Raw genomic sequence first — 15,714 nt, 5'->3', positions numbered from 1 at the left:
TCCTGTTACACAATAACTACCAATTTCAGTTTCCACAGTGTGTCTGTCAAAATAAATGCATGGTTTTCAAAATGAGAATGTTTGCAAAACTGAACAATCAACAGAAGAATCAACCTTACATACCCGTCTCAGATTGAACCCCTAACAATACGATTATGGCCCACAGGCCTTATTACATGTGCGACCTTGTTGTTTGGGAATTAATAAAAAAAAGGGAGGTCCAGTTTTCCGACTGACATAATAAGCACCGTGGTTGGCTGTTGCCTGGAAACAGCGAGAAGGCAAAGAAAACACTCCAGTCGGGTCGCATTGTCTCTGTCACCTTGTTTGAATTAATCTGCTAAATGATTTTTCAATGGCGTACACAATATTAATTGAGAAGTACTGCCCGACTATGTGTATTTTTTTAATAGTTGAATATTTAGTCCCTAAAACCTAATTCCATTATTACAATTGCGTTTTTTTATGGGCTTCATGAATTATGAGGCTAACCCAGCCAATATTGATTCAATTTTGCAGTATGTATGTGTGGAGTAAAATGTTGACTAAGCATGTTTTTTTCTAAGAAGTTTAATTGTATTTCCATTTCTGGTTCAGTCATGCAAGTCGAATTGAATATGCACTGCGATCAATTAGGACTACAGCATTGAATTGGATGTCTTTAAACCTTGTCTTGTGACACAAAGGTTAAGCGTTACAAAGATATTTGGTTGTACAATGTTCCCAAAATCTGTCATCATCCGGGGCTACATGTGTAGTGTGACAGACCCTTTTTTGTGCCATGTTCTGCCAGGTCTCTTTTAGACTTTGATCTGTGAACTTGGGAAGAGTTCAAGCTAAATGGTGCCGTCTGGATGACACGGACACTTGCAGCCAGCTGTCCCTGAGTTTGGGAGGAACAGTGATGGCTCTTCAAATCAAGTGCTGAGATTAAGCTATCATCATGATTTTTTGCACTGCTAAATAAGGCAATTCAAGTCATCTTGGCTTCATTAGCCCAGAGATCAGGATCTAAGCTTTTTTGTAAAAGGCATAGCCAATGGCTTAATCCCCTGAGTGTCCACAGCACTTTGTGTAACAATGCAGACTTGGGATATTTTCGAAATCTCTTTGGCCAGGAGAACCTGAACTGGCACATTATAAGCCTAAAAATAAAAGAAGATTTAATTTTAAAGGTCTTTTTCGCATCAAAACGGCCCTGTTCATCCTGCATTTTCAACACTGCATTTTTTTTCTGTAAAGGAAAGTGCTGACATAATTTGTGTCAATGACTAGTTAATTTTTGAAAATACAAACTAAACAACAAACATATCACTTTATATTTTAGCCAAGATGCACTGGACACTCCCATTAGTTATATTGCACTACTAACATGGAGTACACTTGCCAAAAAAAATCGGTAATCAAATTCAGAAGGGAAAAAAAAATATAGATTTTTTTAGATTAGTTGCTGCAGCCTTACTATAAAAGTGCAATGGTTTTTTTTTTACATTTAATATTCATTCATCTTCTTGTACTATGCATCCTTGTAAAGATTGCAGGAGCCTCTTTAAGTGAAAGGCAGACTATATATCAGTCAGTACCACAAATGGGAATTGAACCCATACCTCCCCACAATGAAGTCAGGCAAGTAAACCAATACACCATCAGGCAGCCTACATTTAATATCAATTGTGAATTAGTTCTGGTTACTTATCAGATTTTACAGTGTTGGATAATATTTTCCTCGAGGAACTTCCACGCTATCATATTGTATTTTATATAAATGACACTCCAATGGGTAATAAATCACCCCACTAAATATATGAATAATAAAAGTGCTTTGTCAGTTTCTCTGGATCATAGTTGTGCTGCAGTGGTGGCCAGTTAGTCATGGTCGATCAGTTTAAAAGCCAGCAAAGACAAGGGAATTAGCAGGGAGAGAAGGGCATGGACTGCTTCAGTTTGCCTGGCAAAATATGCAAATTGCGTCATGGGAGAGCTGAATGTCACCTCAGAAATGACTGAATTATATGGTTTGTATTCACATATACATGAGTGAACAGCACAGGCGTATTTGTTGTCTGGTGAATGTTTTGATTTATTTCGCAGTCACAACTCATGTGCCTGAAGGAAATTTTGACACTGCAGAATATGAGACACAAGATTTATTTTGGCTGTGCTATTAGCAGAGTCAAAAAAAAATTGCTAGAGTAATGTGCAAAGCTTAACCAACAGTTGGATGATATTTGTCGCCAATGTTGTTTTTTTTTAGTATTATTTTTTTACACCGCAGTACACCGCATTTATGTGTAACCTTGCTAGTTAGTGTCAGGTAATTTTATGCATGAAAAAGAGGTTTACTAACAATAGAAATCTACCATAAAAGGAAAATTTCTGCATAATAAGCCAGTGTTTATTTGCTAGCCATTCATGGGTGTTTTTAGCTCTTTTATGGGTCTTAATCATCATGCAAGAATCATAAAAAGGGACTGAACTTCCTGACACTCGATAGCACATTTCTGTCTAAAATGTCTTTACAGTTTTGAGATTCCATTGTTACGCATGTATTCTATATATTCTGTGACTACTGGTGGATTAACATCCTTTTGTGATCTTTTTCAATATGTTTTTTTAACATCGAAACTAATTGGAGCTCCAATTAATTTTGCTTCAAGAAAATTTCCAATAAAATAAAGGAACTTGTATTTTAAGACCCAAAATTAGTCTTTTGAGGGCATTTAGCTTGTTATCATTTATATGTCCTTTCTTTAAAACATCTAGGTGAACACTGTAGCTAAACAAGGTTTAGTTTGAGTGAGCTGAAGATAATCTATCAACAAACACATCAGTATCACTGTTGTTGACATCCTCCAAATCTACGAGGACTTCAATTTTCTGTCACGTCAGTTTTCTCTCCCACTTGAGAAAAAAAGTACAAATGACGCAGCTGCTCTACCTTTCCGTCTGCTTCTGACATCCGGTGTTGCCTGGCAACCAAAATATTTTTTAATGAAGGGTACCCTGGCATTCATTTTTTAGAAATGGCATAATGGGCACATTGGCAAAAAAACTCCAAAACAAATAAACAAACAAACAAAAAAAGCTTGTAATTATGAGGATTAACAGGAACAAAATACAATGGTAGTGAATAATTCTTTAGTTATATGCAAGACAATGTTTTTCCCCTTTTAAATAAAACAACTGTACCAATGTTATAGTTTTTGAATCTTCTGCAAAGTCCATTTTATAAGAGTTGAACACACTGTGGGCCATGTAATTGCTGCAATCAGAAGTCACTTAATATAACAATAAAACTAGAGACCATGCAATAGACTAAAATGGAGTAGAAAGCCATTCAATTAGCCATTCATTAGCCATTATTACCAGCCCTCCCAGCATGTTGTGTGTTATGTGGGGCTGTGTAAAATCTTGGGGAAAATGTCCCCCTGAGTACACACACTGTTGGACGATTACAGAGATAGCAGCAACCACAGTTTTTTTGCATTACAAGAAAACACCAACATAATCATTTTTGTGTTATCTGAAGGAGATTAAAGTGGATCTAATTTCATAATCATTGCATTTGCTTTACACTCATTTTTTTGGACAGTCTTAACCCTATTTAATCAATGCAGGCTAAACCATTTCATCCCAGGTTGACATAGGGGCAACCACATGATACTTGTCATGAGGAAAATGTGCATGCAGGCCTAATAACATGATAATGGATTCAGAACAGCTGCTGATCTTTCTGTAAGTGTAATTATCCCCATGTCCGTTTTTTAACCTTCATTAGTAGCCTGTCTTCTCCATGTGCCAACAGAGGGCTCGGGGAGGTTCTCCAGTGTTCTTTCAGATTAGGATACAATGGATATATTAGTGACATATGTATGTGTCACAGCTCTCTATGACATTGCTTATCAACAATTCAAATAGTACTCTGGGCTGGCTACACCTCACTTGTTGTAAATAAGAATACTATTATTTGCATGAATGTATATTTTTCAGAACACAATTTTATTTATTGTATATAGAACTCAAGTCCGGTAGAAAGATGTGCATAGTAAAGGAAGAATAGAAATTCCTTTATATTTTTGTCACAGTTCGCTAAGTGAAAATTTCCAGAGAAATAACTATAAAACTGTTGTTCACATGTAACGATTTTTGTTAATTTGAAATGATGAAATGAGGTTACAGGATGATGTTTGAGCATGGAATTACCTACCCTACTGACTTGTTTGTATTTCGGACAATAAATAAAAAGTGTTCTTAAAAATATACATTCATGCAAAAAATAGCATTCTTTGAGCAACACTGAATAAAATTATTTGCAAGGTAACATTTTATCAATGAATGCCCTCAAAATGTGTTCTTAGAAAGCATCAAAAGCCTGCTTTGACACAGACTCCCTCTAACCATCCTTTCAGTTCCAGACAATGAAAGAAATACAATAAAGTACATGACACTAGTACAGTCCTATTGGGGGAACAGTCTAGTTCTAAATGTCTCCACATGGAAAACCTTGAAGAACCGACAAAACATATTGGCACTCACAAAAAAGGCTAAAACACATTTTAAATCTGCCAAAAAAAACCATGCAAAGCACTGCAATCTCTCTGGAACCTATACACATGTAAGGATGAATTGATATAACATCCCATAGGCTGTACTTTCAGGCCAAAAGTTCAATGGCTAATGATGATTATCAAAGTTATGAATTCATAAATTGTCGTCTGTTCCAAATGATATCTCCTGCAGAGTATGATTGAGGTTAATAGAAGCAAATGCTACCAGAGTGACAGGCTCAGGTGCTAGTGTATGTGCACACATGGAGAGCACAGTGGCGGTAATTGTCAACATTTTTCCTTTGGTCAGATTTAAAATAAATTGGGTTGTCCAACGTGACAGAATTCAATCAATACATCTTTCTACAAAAGACACGGCCTGACTCACAGGGCATTCCGTGTTTTGTGTACAAATGAGTGCATATCAGACGTTAGATGGAATAAGATATAGCTCCGAAATGCATAGGTCAGAATTTGCTGACAAGAATACGGACTATGGAAGGTAATTAAATCATTGAGATTACTAAGTAGCCCCCCTGACACTGTTTTAAAATAGTGGTATCCAAGCAGCTACAATCATTATAATGGCTTAATGAGTTTAGCTTAGATGAAATTAGATAAAGGATGTTAAACACCAAATATCATATACTGAGTTTTAATACCAGTTCATTGATAGAAAGTAGATAGAGTGTATTTGGCTAGTTGTCGACTGGCACGTGTGGTGCAACTATCCAATCAGGCAAAACAACCTATTAATGTTATTTAGGTTCACACTGAAATTTCACTTGAAAGATAAATATCCCTAGCTTTTTGTGAGTAGTATGTAAACACAGTACTCTATATAACTGGAACCCTTATTTACTGGTTTTGAGACAATCATCCTGAAGGAGCTAGAATTCCACAATCACAAGTATCACTTCAGATGTATTTATGTTAACAGAGGAGCATAAAAATGAATATCTTTACTGTACATGGTAAATTGTGCAGAGGCTTGACAAACGAACTCGCTCAAAAGCACGTACAAGCATCATTTCCAGTTTTTCTGTCAGCTCATCCTACAATACCAACCTGAACTAAGCAAACAGGTCTTTAATCATTTTCTCTTTGTAAATAAAATGATGTATGGGAGAGCAAAACAACACACATTAAGATATTTGAGATACTCCACTCGCTGCCAATGTACCGCTATAGTTTGATTCGCACTTGTGGGTTGTGTCAGAAAGTGAGAACTGGCCTAAAAACTTGTGTGCCAATTCATGCGGACTAACAGTTTTGCTCTGGAGACCCCTGATGGGAAAGGCTCAAAGAGATGGAAGCAAAATTGTGGATTAAAGGACTAAAACAATAGTAAATTAAATTATTAGACATTATTTTGGGACAGGTCTTCAGTAAAGTGACATGCCCATTTCTGGCAATTTGTAAGGTAGATTTAAAGCCAAATTGCCAATCGTACTTTGAAGGTTTTGTGTGGAATGACGGTAGTTTAAGAGGCTTAACAGCCTACTGAACAGGGAGTAGTGATGGATTACAAGATCCTTATTTGGCTTCCTTTGAAGGGCATAGGTATGGGGCAGAATCTGTGTCCAAAGTGTAAGGAATAATTGAAGCAGGAGTCAATGTCTGCCTTCTGCAACAAGAACAGTGGTGGGTTGTAGTGGGCGTAAAAGAAACAGTGAATTTACCCTTTTCTGCATAACCACAATTCATTTGAATATGATGTTGCAGGGTCTAACACTGATGCGCAAATTGAAACATCTAAAAGCTGTTGAGATTTCAAACCACCGTCAACTTCCTACCTCAAACTGATTGTACTGCTTTTTTTCAGACTATAAAGTGCAATGGTTTTAAGGTCCACCACACATGAATGAGTTATACATGAGTTAGGCATACCTGATTAAAAAGCACATTAATGGATCAATGTACTGCATTTGTCGCTACGTTCTATTAGCTGTGTGACTATTATTCTTCCATTTTTAATATGTTAAGTGTTTTATTGTTTTATTTCTGGGTGAGATTAATTTGTCTTATGCACTTTACTGGTGTAGTATAATACAATTATGATTCGCGAAAATAAGTTCGAGGTCATTAAGCACAACTCCAATTTATACCTGAGACACATTGTGAATTTTGGGGGGGAAATAACGCATTGCAATTGTGCTTTATTGTAAGAAAATACAGTAAAGTCTTCTCATTACATAATAGTCAATCATGTATCTAATAATTAAACATTTATTGGGTTTGTGTCATGGTATTAAGTAGTTTGGCTAAGAAGGATAAAATCATATGGGGCATGATAAAGTTCAATTAAACTAAAAGAATATAATTTAGTGTGAAGCTTTGTTGGTAAAAACATAAAGAAAAGATTATGCCTGACAAAAATCAAACTATAAAACAATCATATGGAAAATATTTTTGACTATACTGACTCATGCCCTACAGTTTGACTGCCTGTTGCTCCGTGCCCCCCTGTGGCATTTAGCCATTTGTGTATTGGTGAGGAGGAGGAAGGCTTCATTTATGCCAGGTTATGTAACCATCTTGGGAAATGCATGATAGGAGATGACGGTTGCAGCACTGCTTAGCTTGAGCTTCCGTTTAAAAGCCGGCAGTCCAAGATTTTACCGCCGCAGTCTGATAGCACACAGCATGCAGCGGGGCTTTCCCCTCTTTTTTTTGTTTTCGTTTTTTTTTGTGCCACGTTAGCCCTGATGCCATTTCCCTCTAGTGTGTGACACCTTTCCCAAGATGAAAGTGGGTTACAAGCTGTATCAGGTGCTGACAAAAGCATATTTAAAGAAGTGAGAGAATAGCCTGTGGCGCTCATACCACAATAACTGTTGCGTAAGCTGCAGGCGAGAAAGCTCACATTTGCAGCTGTCTCTCAGTGTAATTCTAGAATTGACAGTCCTACAAATACCTGCTTTAGTTTATCCAAACATCAGCATGTATTTGTTCTGGCAAATGAAAAATCTGAGAAAATAGAGGACTCAATAGTGATTGATCACATATTCATAACCGAGGCTACCAATTCTTTGCTATAACTCAGATTATTGCAAAGACTGGTCAGTATTGTCTAAATTCAGAAATGTATCCCCCCCCTCTACTACAGCCTTCAGGGGATTCATATGAATTCACCCCTTTGACACAATAAGTTTGTCTTGCACCAATTTGTTGAGCCTACCAGCATTCTCTGCCTTTATGTCACCTCCTCCGCACACAGAAAACTTTATACTACTAGACAATATTATACAAATTATACTACTATCCACTGGCATATAGCAACACAAACCACTGTGCTGCAAATACTGAATGACCTGGACCTCCTTGGGCTGGTTTGTGTTTTCAATCACAAGATTATTTAAAATTGTCAGAATCTACTTCTTATCAGTCTGTGTAACTTTATTCCTATCAGTTTAGTGGAAAGTGGTGGTATAAGACATAAGTAGTTGGTGATCACCATTTAACAGCCAACTAACAAGATGTGCCCAAAAATCTGATCCAGTGTTCTGAAAACTACCAATATAGCAAACCAACCAGTACTTTATATGATTGTCTAAGAACATAAAAAAGGCAGTTACTCAGAAAGAACCCTAAGCTCATATGAGTCTCACTGAAAGATTATTTTGTCAAGCTGCTGCTCATAGATCACATTTAATTTAACTTAAGTAATCGTCTTTGCATCTGAACTGTATAAAATCGACTAACATACCATCCTCTGCTAAAGTAGAAATAACCTGAAATACATAATAGCTGTATGTATACATAGCCTTTTCTCTATGGCTAGGATCTACCCCAAACAGCCTTGAAAATCCTGTTATGGAAGCTAGTTTTTTAAGCACTAGTTGCCATGACAACTCTGCAATTTATTTCTGGCTCTGTTCAAATGGTGTGTTGAGATCAGCGATCCCAAGCATTATGTAAGATGGAGTACACTCTTCTACACTGGGGTTTTCCTGTTGCAGAGGAGAGAAGTAATTAATGAACTCCTGGTGCAGGTAACGTGGTAGGCAGGTGAAATTAGCCCATTTGCCTTTACTATCCATATTACCACTTTTGGTGGTGTTTTTTAATTGAAATTTTCTCCTTCTCCTTTTAAGATATTACAAACAGTGAGGTGGGGAATATGAATTATTATTATTTTTGAAATCCTAATCCTAGAAAAACATCACTCAAATTATCCAGGTTAGGTATATTGTGTCCATCTGAAGGAATATAGCATCAATGGGGTTTTGTTAGTATTTTGAATGTATCTTATATATATTGGCTTGAATACTTTTTCAGCTAGATTCTAATCAGATATTAGCTATTCAGCAGACATTTGGTACAAAAGAAAGCCACAAAAGAAACTTTGAAGAGAAACCAATTGATAGATCTGAGTTTAGAACAAGGGAAATGGTCTTTCTCTCTTTCTTATCTGACTTTTTTTTCCTTCACCTCATAACTCATGTGCTTTTCTTTCTTTTATATTCTTTGAGACAGACCAAAAGTTTACACCTTGCTCCCGGTCTCGAAAGCTAAATGAAGCCAGACGACTCCCACCAGCCAGGAACATGAAGGGCTTACCGGGCAGCCGCTCCCAACACCAGATCCCTTTACCCCATGGCCTTGAGTATGACCCCCACGTGCATGACATTCACAAGTACCATGGCCCGGAATCCCGCCACACCTCCTACCTGCTCAGCCCGACAGACAGCTGCCCTATGGACTTCCAACATCGCTACTCACCACGGAGCTCCATCCACTCCGACTGCATGATGTCCCCAGTTGTGATGCCTCCTATTGCCGTGACCGACCACATCTCTAGCAGCACTTTTCCCCGCATGCATTACAGCTCTCAGTACTATGATTCAGCCACACGGGATGACTGTGTTGCCATCACCGCCTCTGCAACCTCACCAGCAGTCGCCGCTGCGGCAGCTGCAGCCGCAGCTTCCTCGCACCATGCCGGCATCAAGAGCAATCGCCTCCCCGCCAACCTTTTGGATCAGTTTGAAAAGCAAATGCCACTACACCGGGATGGCTTCCACACATTACAATACCAGCGCACATCCGCCACCGCTGAACAACGCAGTGAGAGTCCTGGTCGCATCAGACACCTTGTTCATTCAGTCCAAAAGCTCTTTACAAAGTCTCACTCCCTGGAGGGATCGTCAAAAATGAATGGCACAAAAGGTGACATTATAGGAAGTGGAGGATCAGGGGCTTACCATCATCATGGTCATCAGTCAAGCAAACATGGTAGCAAGAGAAGCAAGAGCAAGGAACGCAAGCATCGGTCTGGCGGTTGGTGGAGCTCTGATGACAATCTGGATAGCGACAGCACCTATCGTACTCCCAGTGTAATGTCAAGACACCATGGGGAACATATCAGCCATTGTTACCCAGATTCCATGCACGGACACCACTTTGTAGACTTGTCACTCAAGGCCTCGAAGAGTAACAACGACGTCAAGTGTTTAGCTTGTGACAATATGGGGATGGCGCCCGAAGGCAAATTTATGAAACGGAGCTCCTGGTCTACACTCACAGTCAGCCAGGCTAAGGAGGCCTATAGAAAATCATCACTCAACCTAGAGAAAACCATGATGCACACAGACCTAAAGCCTTCACGGACCTGTCACTATCTACAGGTTAGTGGGAATGCATGATGCAAACATCATCAATGTTTAAAATGTGGGAAATAACCATACTAAAAGGTCCTTCCTTTTCTTCCCAACTAAGACACCTTTGTCAAGTGAATAAGTCTTACATGCCAGAAAATAGGGTTTATCAGCCACTCATCTTAATGCAATAGTCAACCAGCTATATTACTGAGTAAATTGATATTGTCAATTTGCTGGATGTTATTAAAAGGATACTAAAACATATTTATGTTGTGATCATAAATGTGTTGTATGCTCATAAATCTAATGTTCAGAACCTTAAAAACTGGACTCCTCATGAATTGAAAGTTAAGTTTTGAATGTTTCACTTTGACACTTGTAAAGAATACTCAATGGCAATTGAATTTACTTTAGCTTAAAAACTCTACAGTAAGATATTTAGTTTTTAGGTGTTAGTTTTCATTATTTTCATGGTTTAACATCAGTATCTTGTAATTTTTTCTTCTAAATTATTAACTATGTTAACAATTAATGGATTATGAAATATCTATCAAAAAAGTAATGTAAAATGCTAATCTATAAAAATTAAGATTCATATCCTGAGGAAAAACTAACATTTGCCTTGTGTTTTGTGCTTGATTTAATGTTCAATGTACTGCAACGTGCATGATTACTACTGGATTTAGGCAATAATGCAGACTGGCTCTGATGTGTATGAGTTAAATGTTATCTGAATTTAGGTCTGAAATTGTTTTCCCACTCATTTTATTAATTGGTCCTCACTGCATTGCAAAAAATGGCTAGTTCTCCAAACCTAGCATTGTCACAGATAGGTGCCTTACATGAGTGCACTATTGCTGTTTAATATGTGAATAAATTGGCTCATTCCTGCCCTTCAGGTACCTCAAGATGAGTGGAGTGGTTATCCCGGAGAAAAGGATGATGAAATCCCATGTCGGCGAATGAGGAGCAGTAGCTATGTTAAAGCTATGGGAGAGGTGGATGATGATAGTGGTGATTCTGAAAGTCCAAAGACCTCCCCGCAAAAAGGCATTCGACCAGATGCCCTCGTACTCAAGTCAGCCATGCAGAGACCCCATTTTGACTCCAATAGGTAGGATTGCTCCATTTTAATTTCGGACTATTTGTTTCATTATATTATGCTTGTTTTATTTTCAATTTGGCAAGTACTTGGGTGAGTTTTTCAAAAGGTTTATAGTATTTTGCTATGTGGAAAAATGTTTTAGTGAAAATGGTTTTCCGTCATAATATGGAACTGAATTTAAACCCAATAGTTGAAATTCTCACTCATTCAAGTCATGGTAATCTAAACTTGGGGAAACTGGAGCGTTTCTTTCCAAGACTTTAAAACGTCACTTTTTTAATTAAAAAAAAATTCTTACTGTAAGCTTTGGTGATGTTTTCCCAGGAGAAGATGTGTGGGGTACCAATAATAGGGTATCGTTGTTGTGGATGGTGAAACGAACCCTCTCCAAAACCAGTTGTTAACTCATCTTCTGGCAAAGGAGCTCTTTTGGATCACCTTCCTGTTGAAAAAGAAGGAAATAGTTGTCAGAAGGAGATGTTGTAACCCTGTTTAGAGACATAGTTTCTTGTTAGACAGACTATAGATGGCTTATTTTACACCTGAGTTTGGACATGCTTGACCTATAAGCAATGATATTCTATAGAATCACATCCTACCCATCATTATTCCTGTGTATGTTTTTTCCGAGCATGTTGCTCATCGTGGCTGTTCCCAAGCAGTGTGAAACAAAGCCAAAATGTGAGAAGGCAGGGAGGCGTCATACATCTGCCATCTTTTAGCCACTCATTTCTATTTTTGGTTGTGTTGTCACAGCAGGTGTCTGATTACTCCTACTTTTGTCCAAACATACTTCTTTGGTGTCATTTGGGGGTGATCTTTTGATGTCATATGGTTGAGGGGGAGAATCAGCAGCAATTTATATTTTCTTGATGTATTTGGTAATTGTAAAAGTGCACCTGCAAATTTTAACGGCTTTTTGAGGAAAAAAACAGCAACAACGCCTAGAATCTAGCTTGCAAAAAATTATCTTGCCACCAGAGTTACAGTATAATCCAGTTTGAGGTCAATACTAGACTTCTCATGTGTCCTTTCCGCTCATTCTTTATTCAGCCCAAGCTACTGCTTGCAAAGCATGAGAGATATGCGGGCCCACCCGAGTGTTACGCTGGATCCTGCAACAACCTTTCATCCACCGCCCTTCCGCTCTCGCAATCAAAGTTACATGCGCGCCGTCAGCACCCTCAGTCAGGCTAGCTGTGTCAGCCAGGTGAGTGGCAAGCATAAATGTTATCCGGAACCAAACAGCAATACAAATATATCATTCAGCACATTATTCCATGTTCTTTTAAAGCTAGTTATAGATAAGGGTTGCCAACTCCCTTAAAAAAAATAAAAAGGGGACACTTCATTAGTAAAACTGGCTGACTTGATAGGACTCATGCAGGTAAATATAAAAAGGCAAACATTTTGTGCAAAAAAAATCATTAGAAAATGCCAAGAAACAAAATTCCCATTTAAAAAATTATATTCTATTTTTTACAACCTAGGTGTTTTTATAGTCTATTCATTGATAAAGGTTTCACAAATAAAATCGACATAAGAAAAATAATATAATAAAATGAGTGTCCCCTCAGTGATAAGTTTTGCAAAAGACGAGTTCAATTGTAATGTCAAATTATAAAATAAAATAGACAGATCACAAAAATAAAATGCACTTAACCAAGAAAACAACTGATCATCCTTCTGAACAGGCTTTTAACTCAAGCGTCATTATAAGCCATTATCTGCTACAGCCTATGTTGTCGCCTGTCATGAAGATCATGACAATCGATAACCATGATGTGACAACCTCAACCAATGACATGAACGTGATTTCGTATTTTCTCTTTTTAAAGGGACAGTTGGCAACCCTATTAAGCACTAGATTGAACAACACATTTTAGACATTGATAGCCAACTATTTACTGGAAAATGAGATATTTAAAACACTGATAATAGTATTTGAGTTTCAAACCAAAACCTGTCTTTGCAATTTTCTCTGTGCATATCACATCCATATATAATACACACATAAACCAATGCTTTTGGACACACACACACGTTTAAGTTAAGAAAAGTTTTCCCATCCAAGTCCATTTTGAAGAGGCTGCTGATATATCCATATTAATGACTTGATTTACTAACATTTGAAACAGAAGACTCCTACTTAATTCACAAGATTAGCGGCTAGGCACAGGGGCTGTGAGACAAGGCATCAAAATTAACCAAACATCAACATTTCCAGGTATTTCTCTTTTCATATGCTGCTATCAGTTGCGCGAGTCTGTTCTGGAGCTCCTTTGGACCCCGGTGATTGCTACAGTAAAATGATTTGTGACACAAGTCCTTTAATGGAGAACAAGTAAGAAGAGGAAAATGTGTTTTTGCCCAAAATTAAAAAAATCAAAAAACGCAACGTACATTCAAGTATATGTCTGTACATTATCAAAGAGGGATAAGTACTGACCAATGTACTACACTAACAGTGTTATAATTGTAGGCTACCAATATTCTGTCACCTGTTGCAATGCATTATTACTGTCGGTATCAGATGGAATTACAAGAGCTAAAAACTGGAGACGAGATTACTTTTGATGGGTCGAAATGTATTTTAATTAGAATTTCTACATACTCTAGGGAGGAGGTATAGTACGGAAAATAAAAACTGCTGAGCAAAACAAAGTTAAAATACTTTTTATCGTACTGTATAGTTGCAATGGGTGGTGTCTCCTTTAATTTTGACATTCATTCAGTTTTAAGTTGGTTGGGAATTGTCAGTGGCGTGTCTTTATGCTAACACTCCTTCATATTTGCTGTGCAAAGGGCAAGAATCAAAGTGAGAAAGAGAAAGGAAGAGGAAAAATTAAGGACTGCTATTCCTGTTTTTGTCTCTCAGGTGAGTGAGACTGAGATCAATGGCCAGTTTGAGTCAGTTTGCGAGTCCGTTTTTAGTGAAGTAGAATCCCAGGCTATGGAGGCCTTGGACCTGCCGGGTTCGTTCCGCACTCGAAGCCACAGTTACCTCCGTGCAATACAGGCTGGTTATTCCCAAGATGACGACTGCTTGCCTTCAATGACATCCTCCACTGTCACTTCAACTCTCAGATCCACAACAGGTAAAACAATAACCCGCTAAATGACAGAGGGCCTAGACCACATAACCTCATGCATCCAATAACATGAGCACCAACTTTACATACCTACATATGTACAGTGGGGGAAAGCCTTGAATTTCTGAGATGCCAAGCTGATTTTCTATGAAAGTTTTAGCTGAGTGATTCATCTGATTGTCTAGCTGGATTTGTTTGGATGTCAGTTTGCACGCTTCATACATCACTAGACCGGTTATATTTGCTTTTGAAAAGATGAAAACCAGCAGAGGGGAGGGAGGGTCGTCCACACACACACACCCAATACTACGACACAATATTACAACATGGCACTACAAGATTACATGGCATGATTTAAAAAAGGCCCTGAGCATGTAAAACTGTGGTGTTCTATGTATATACACTATGTGTTGTCAGTCTTAGGGAGGAATGAATAAGGGTGTGGGCCAAAGCAATTGTGTCAAGGCAATAAACTACCTGCCCATCACTTGCTCTGACACACCTGCACATTACCATCTGTTCATGTAAAATGAAATCTCATAACTAGAATCTCATAACATAAAATCACATTAAGGTAAGTCGACAAACACTAGAGATTACATATGCTGGTTGCACAAATGAACTGATTAAAGTCAAGGTAAAGCAGTTTATTTGCCTATGGCTATTAAAAGTATTGCTTTGTTGTGTTGCAAAAGAGCAAATATGACGAGTTATGTACATATATATCACATGACAACTGGTTGATCTAATTTGATTTAGGCAGCTGAGCAAACACAAAGCTCAAAAAGGGGTTACATTACCGGTTGGTTCGATTGCTGTGTTGCTCTTTAAATTGTGATTTCACAGTTTTATGTGACACGGTATTTGCAATATGGAAGTTGGATTTTGGTTTCTTTGTGCAAGCAGAGCTTTTGCAACAGCATCCTCACAAAATGCATTTGGTGTTTGCCATAAAGAGTAAAGCTATGAACCCTATTGAAACATATTTTTGATTTAAAAATGTATATTTCTCTGATGTTACCCTGCTTTTTTTGTACTTTTCTGTCCATTTAAAAATGGAAACCAATACTGTTGGCGTTTGTTTTCATTTTCAATTTGGATTTTTTTGTATTTGATTTCAAAATATCAACTTCAGTTTTTGGTTTCCATCTACGATATCTTCTCTGTGACCGAAGCACTGAGGATGAATGAGTGTTCTCCAATCCCACCGTCTTATCTGCTGAACTTGAAACAGGCCAAACAAGCTATTTTTGAGGATTTCTTTACAAATTTACAGCTAACACTTTGCGGACACAGACAAAGGGCTCCCCGAGTGCTCTTTAGATATCTCCCATCCAAGTTTATCGCTCCTGTGATGCACTACTTAC

At 37.9% G+C, this 15,714-nt stretch overlaps 2 protein-coding genes across 10 annotated transcripts in view; one reads left to right on the top strand and one right to left on the bottom strand.

Annotated features, from left to right (window-relative positions):
* dlgap2b (discs, large (Drosophila) homolog-associated protein 2b) overlaps positions 1-15,714 on the top strand; it is a 52,775-nt gene that overhangs the window by 11,227 nt on the left and 25,834 nt on the right. For 6 of the 7 annotated variants that reach the window (XM_077712011.1, XM_077712010.1, XM_077712009.1 and 3 more), the window contains 4 exons: positions 9,027-10,177; positions 11,050-11,264; positions 12,309-12,465; positions 14,134-14,353. In XM_077712011.1, coding sequence (XP_077568137.1) covers positions 9,027-10,177; positions 11,050-11,264; positions 12,309-12,465; positions 14,134-14,353 — 1,743 coding nt within the window. Of the gene's footprint in view, positions 1-9,026; positions 10,178-11,049; positions 11,265-12,308; positions 12,466-14,060; positions 14,354-15,714 lie in introns of all 7 variants that reach the window. The other variant, XM_077712013.1, reaches the window with a different exon arrangement.
* Positions 1-15,714, bottom strand: part of LOC144193252 (uncharacterized) — a 42,343-nt gene that overhangs the window by 8,012 nt on the left and 18,617 nt on the right. Inside the window, exons 6-7 of one of the 3 annotated variants that reach the window (XM_077712027.1) lie at positions 11,554-11,697; positions 2,839-2,969 (exon numbers count right to left, since the gene is read on the bottom strand). The gene's annotated coding sequence lies outside the window, so the exon portion shown is untranslated. Of the gene's footprint in view, positions 1-2,838; positions 2,970-3,383; positions 3,832-11,553; positions 11,698-15,714 lie in introns of those variants that run through there. The other 2 variants (XM_077712028.1, XM_077712025.1) reach the window with 2 other exon arrangements.

This window comes from Stigmatopora nigra, chromosome 2 (assembly GCF_051989575.1).
Source record: "Stigmatopora nigra isolate UIUO_SnigA chromosome 2, RoL_Snig_1.1, whole genome shotgun sequence".
NCBI classification, from domain to species: Eukaryota; Metazoa; Chordata; class Actinopteri; order Syngnathiformes; family Syngnathidae; genus Stigmatopora; species Stigmatopora nigra.
This window is presented reverse-complemented; position numbering and strand designations above follow the sequence as displayed.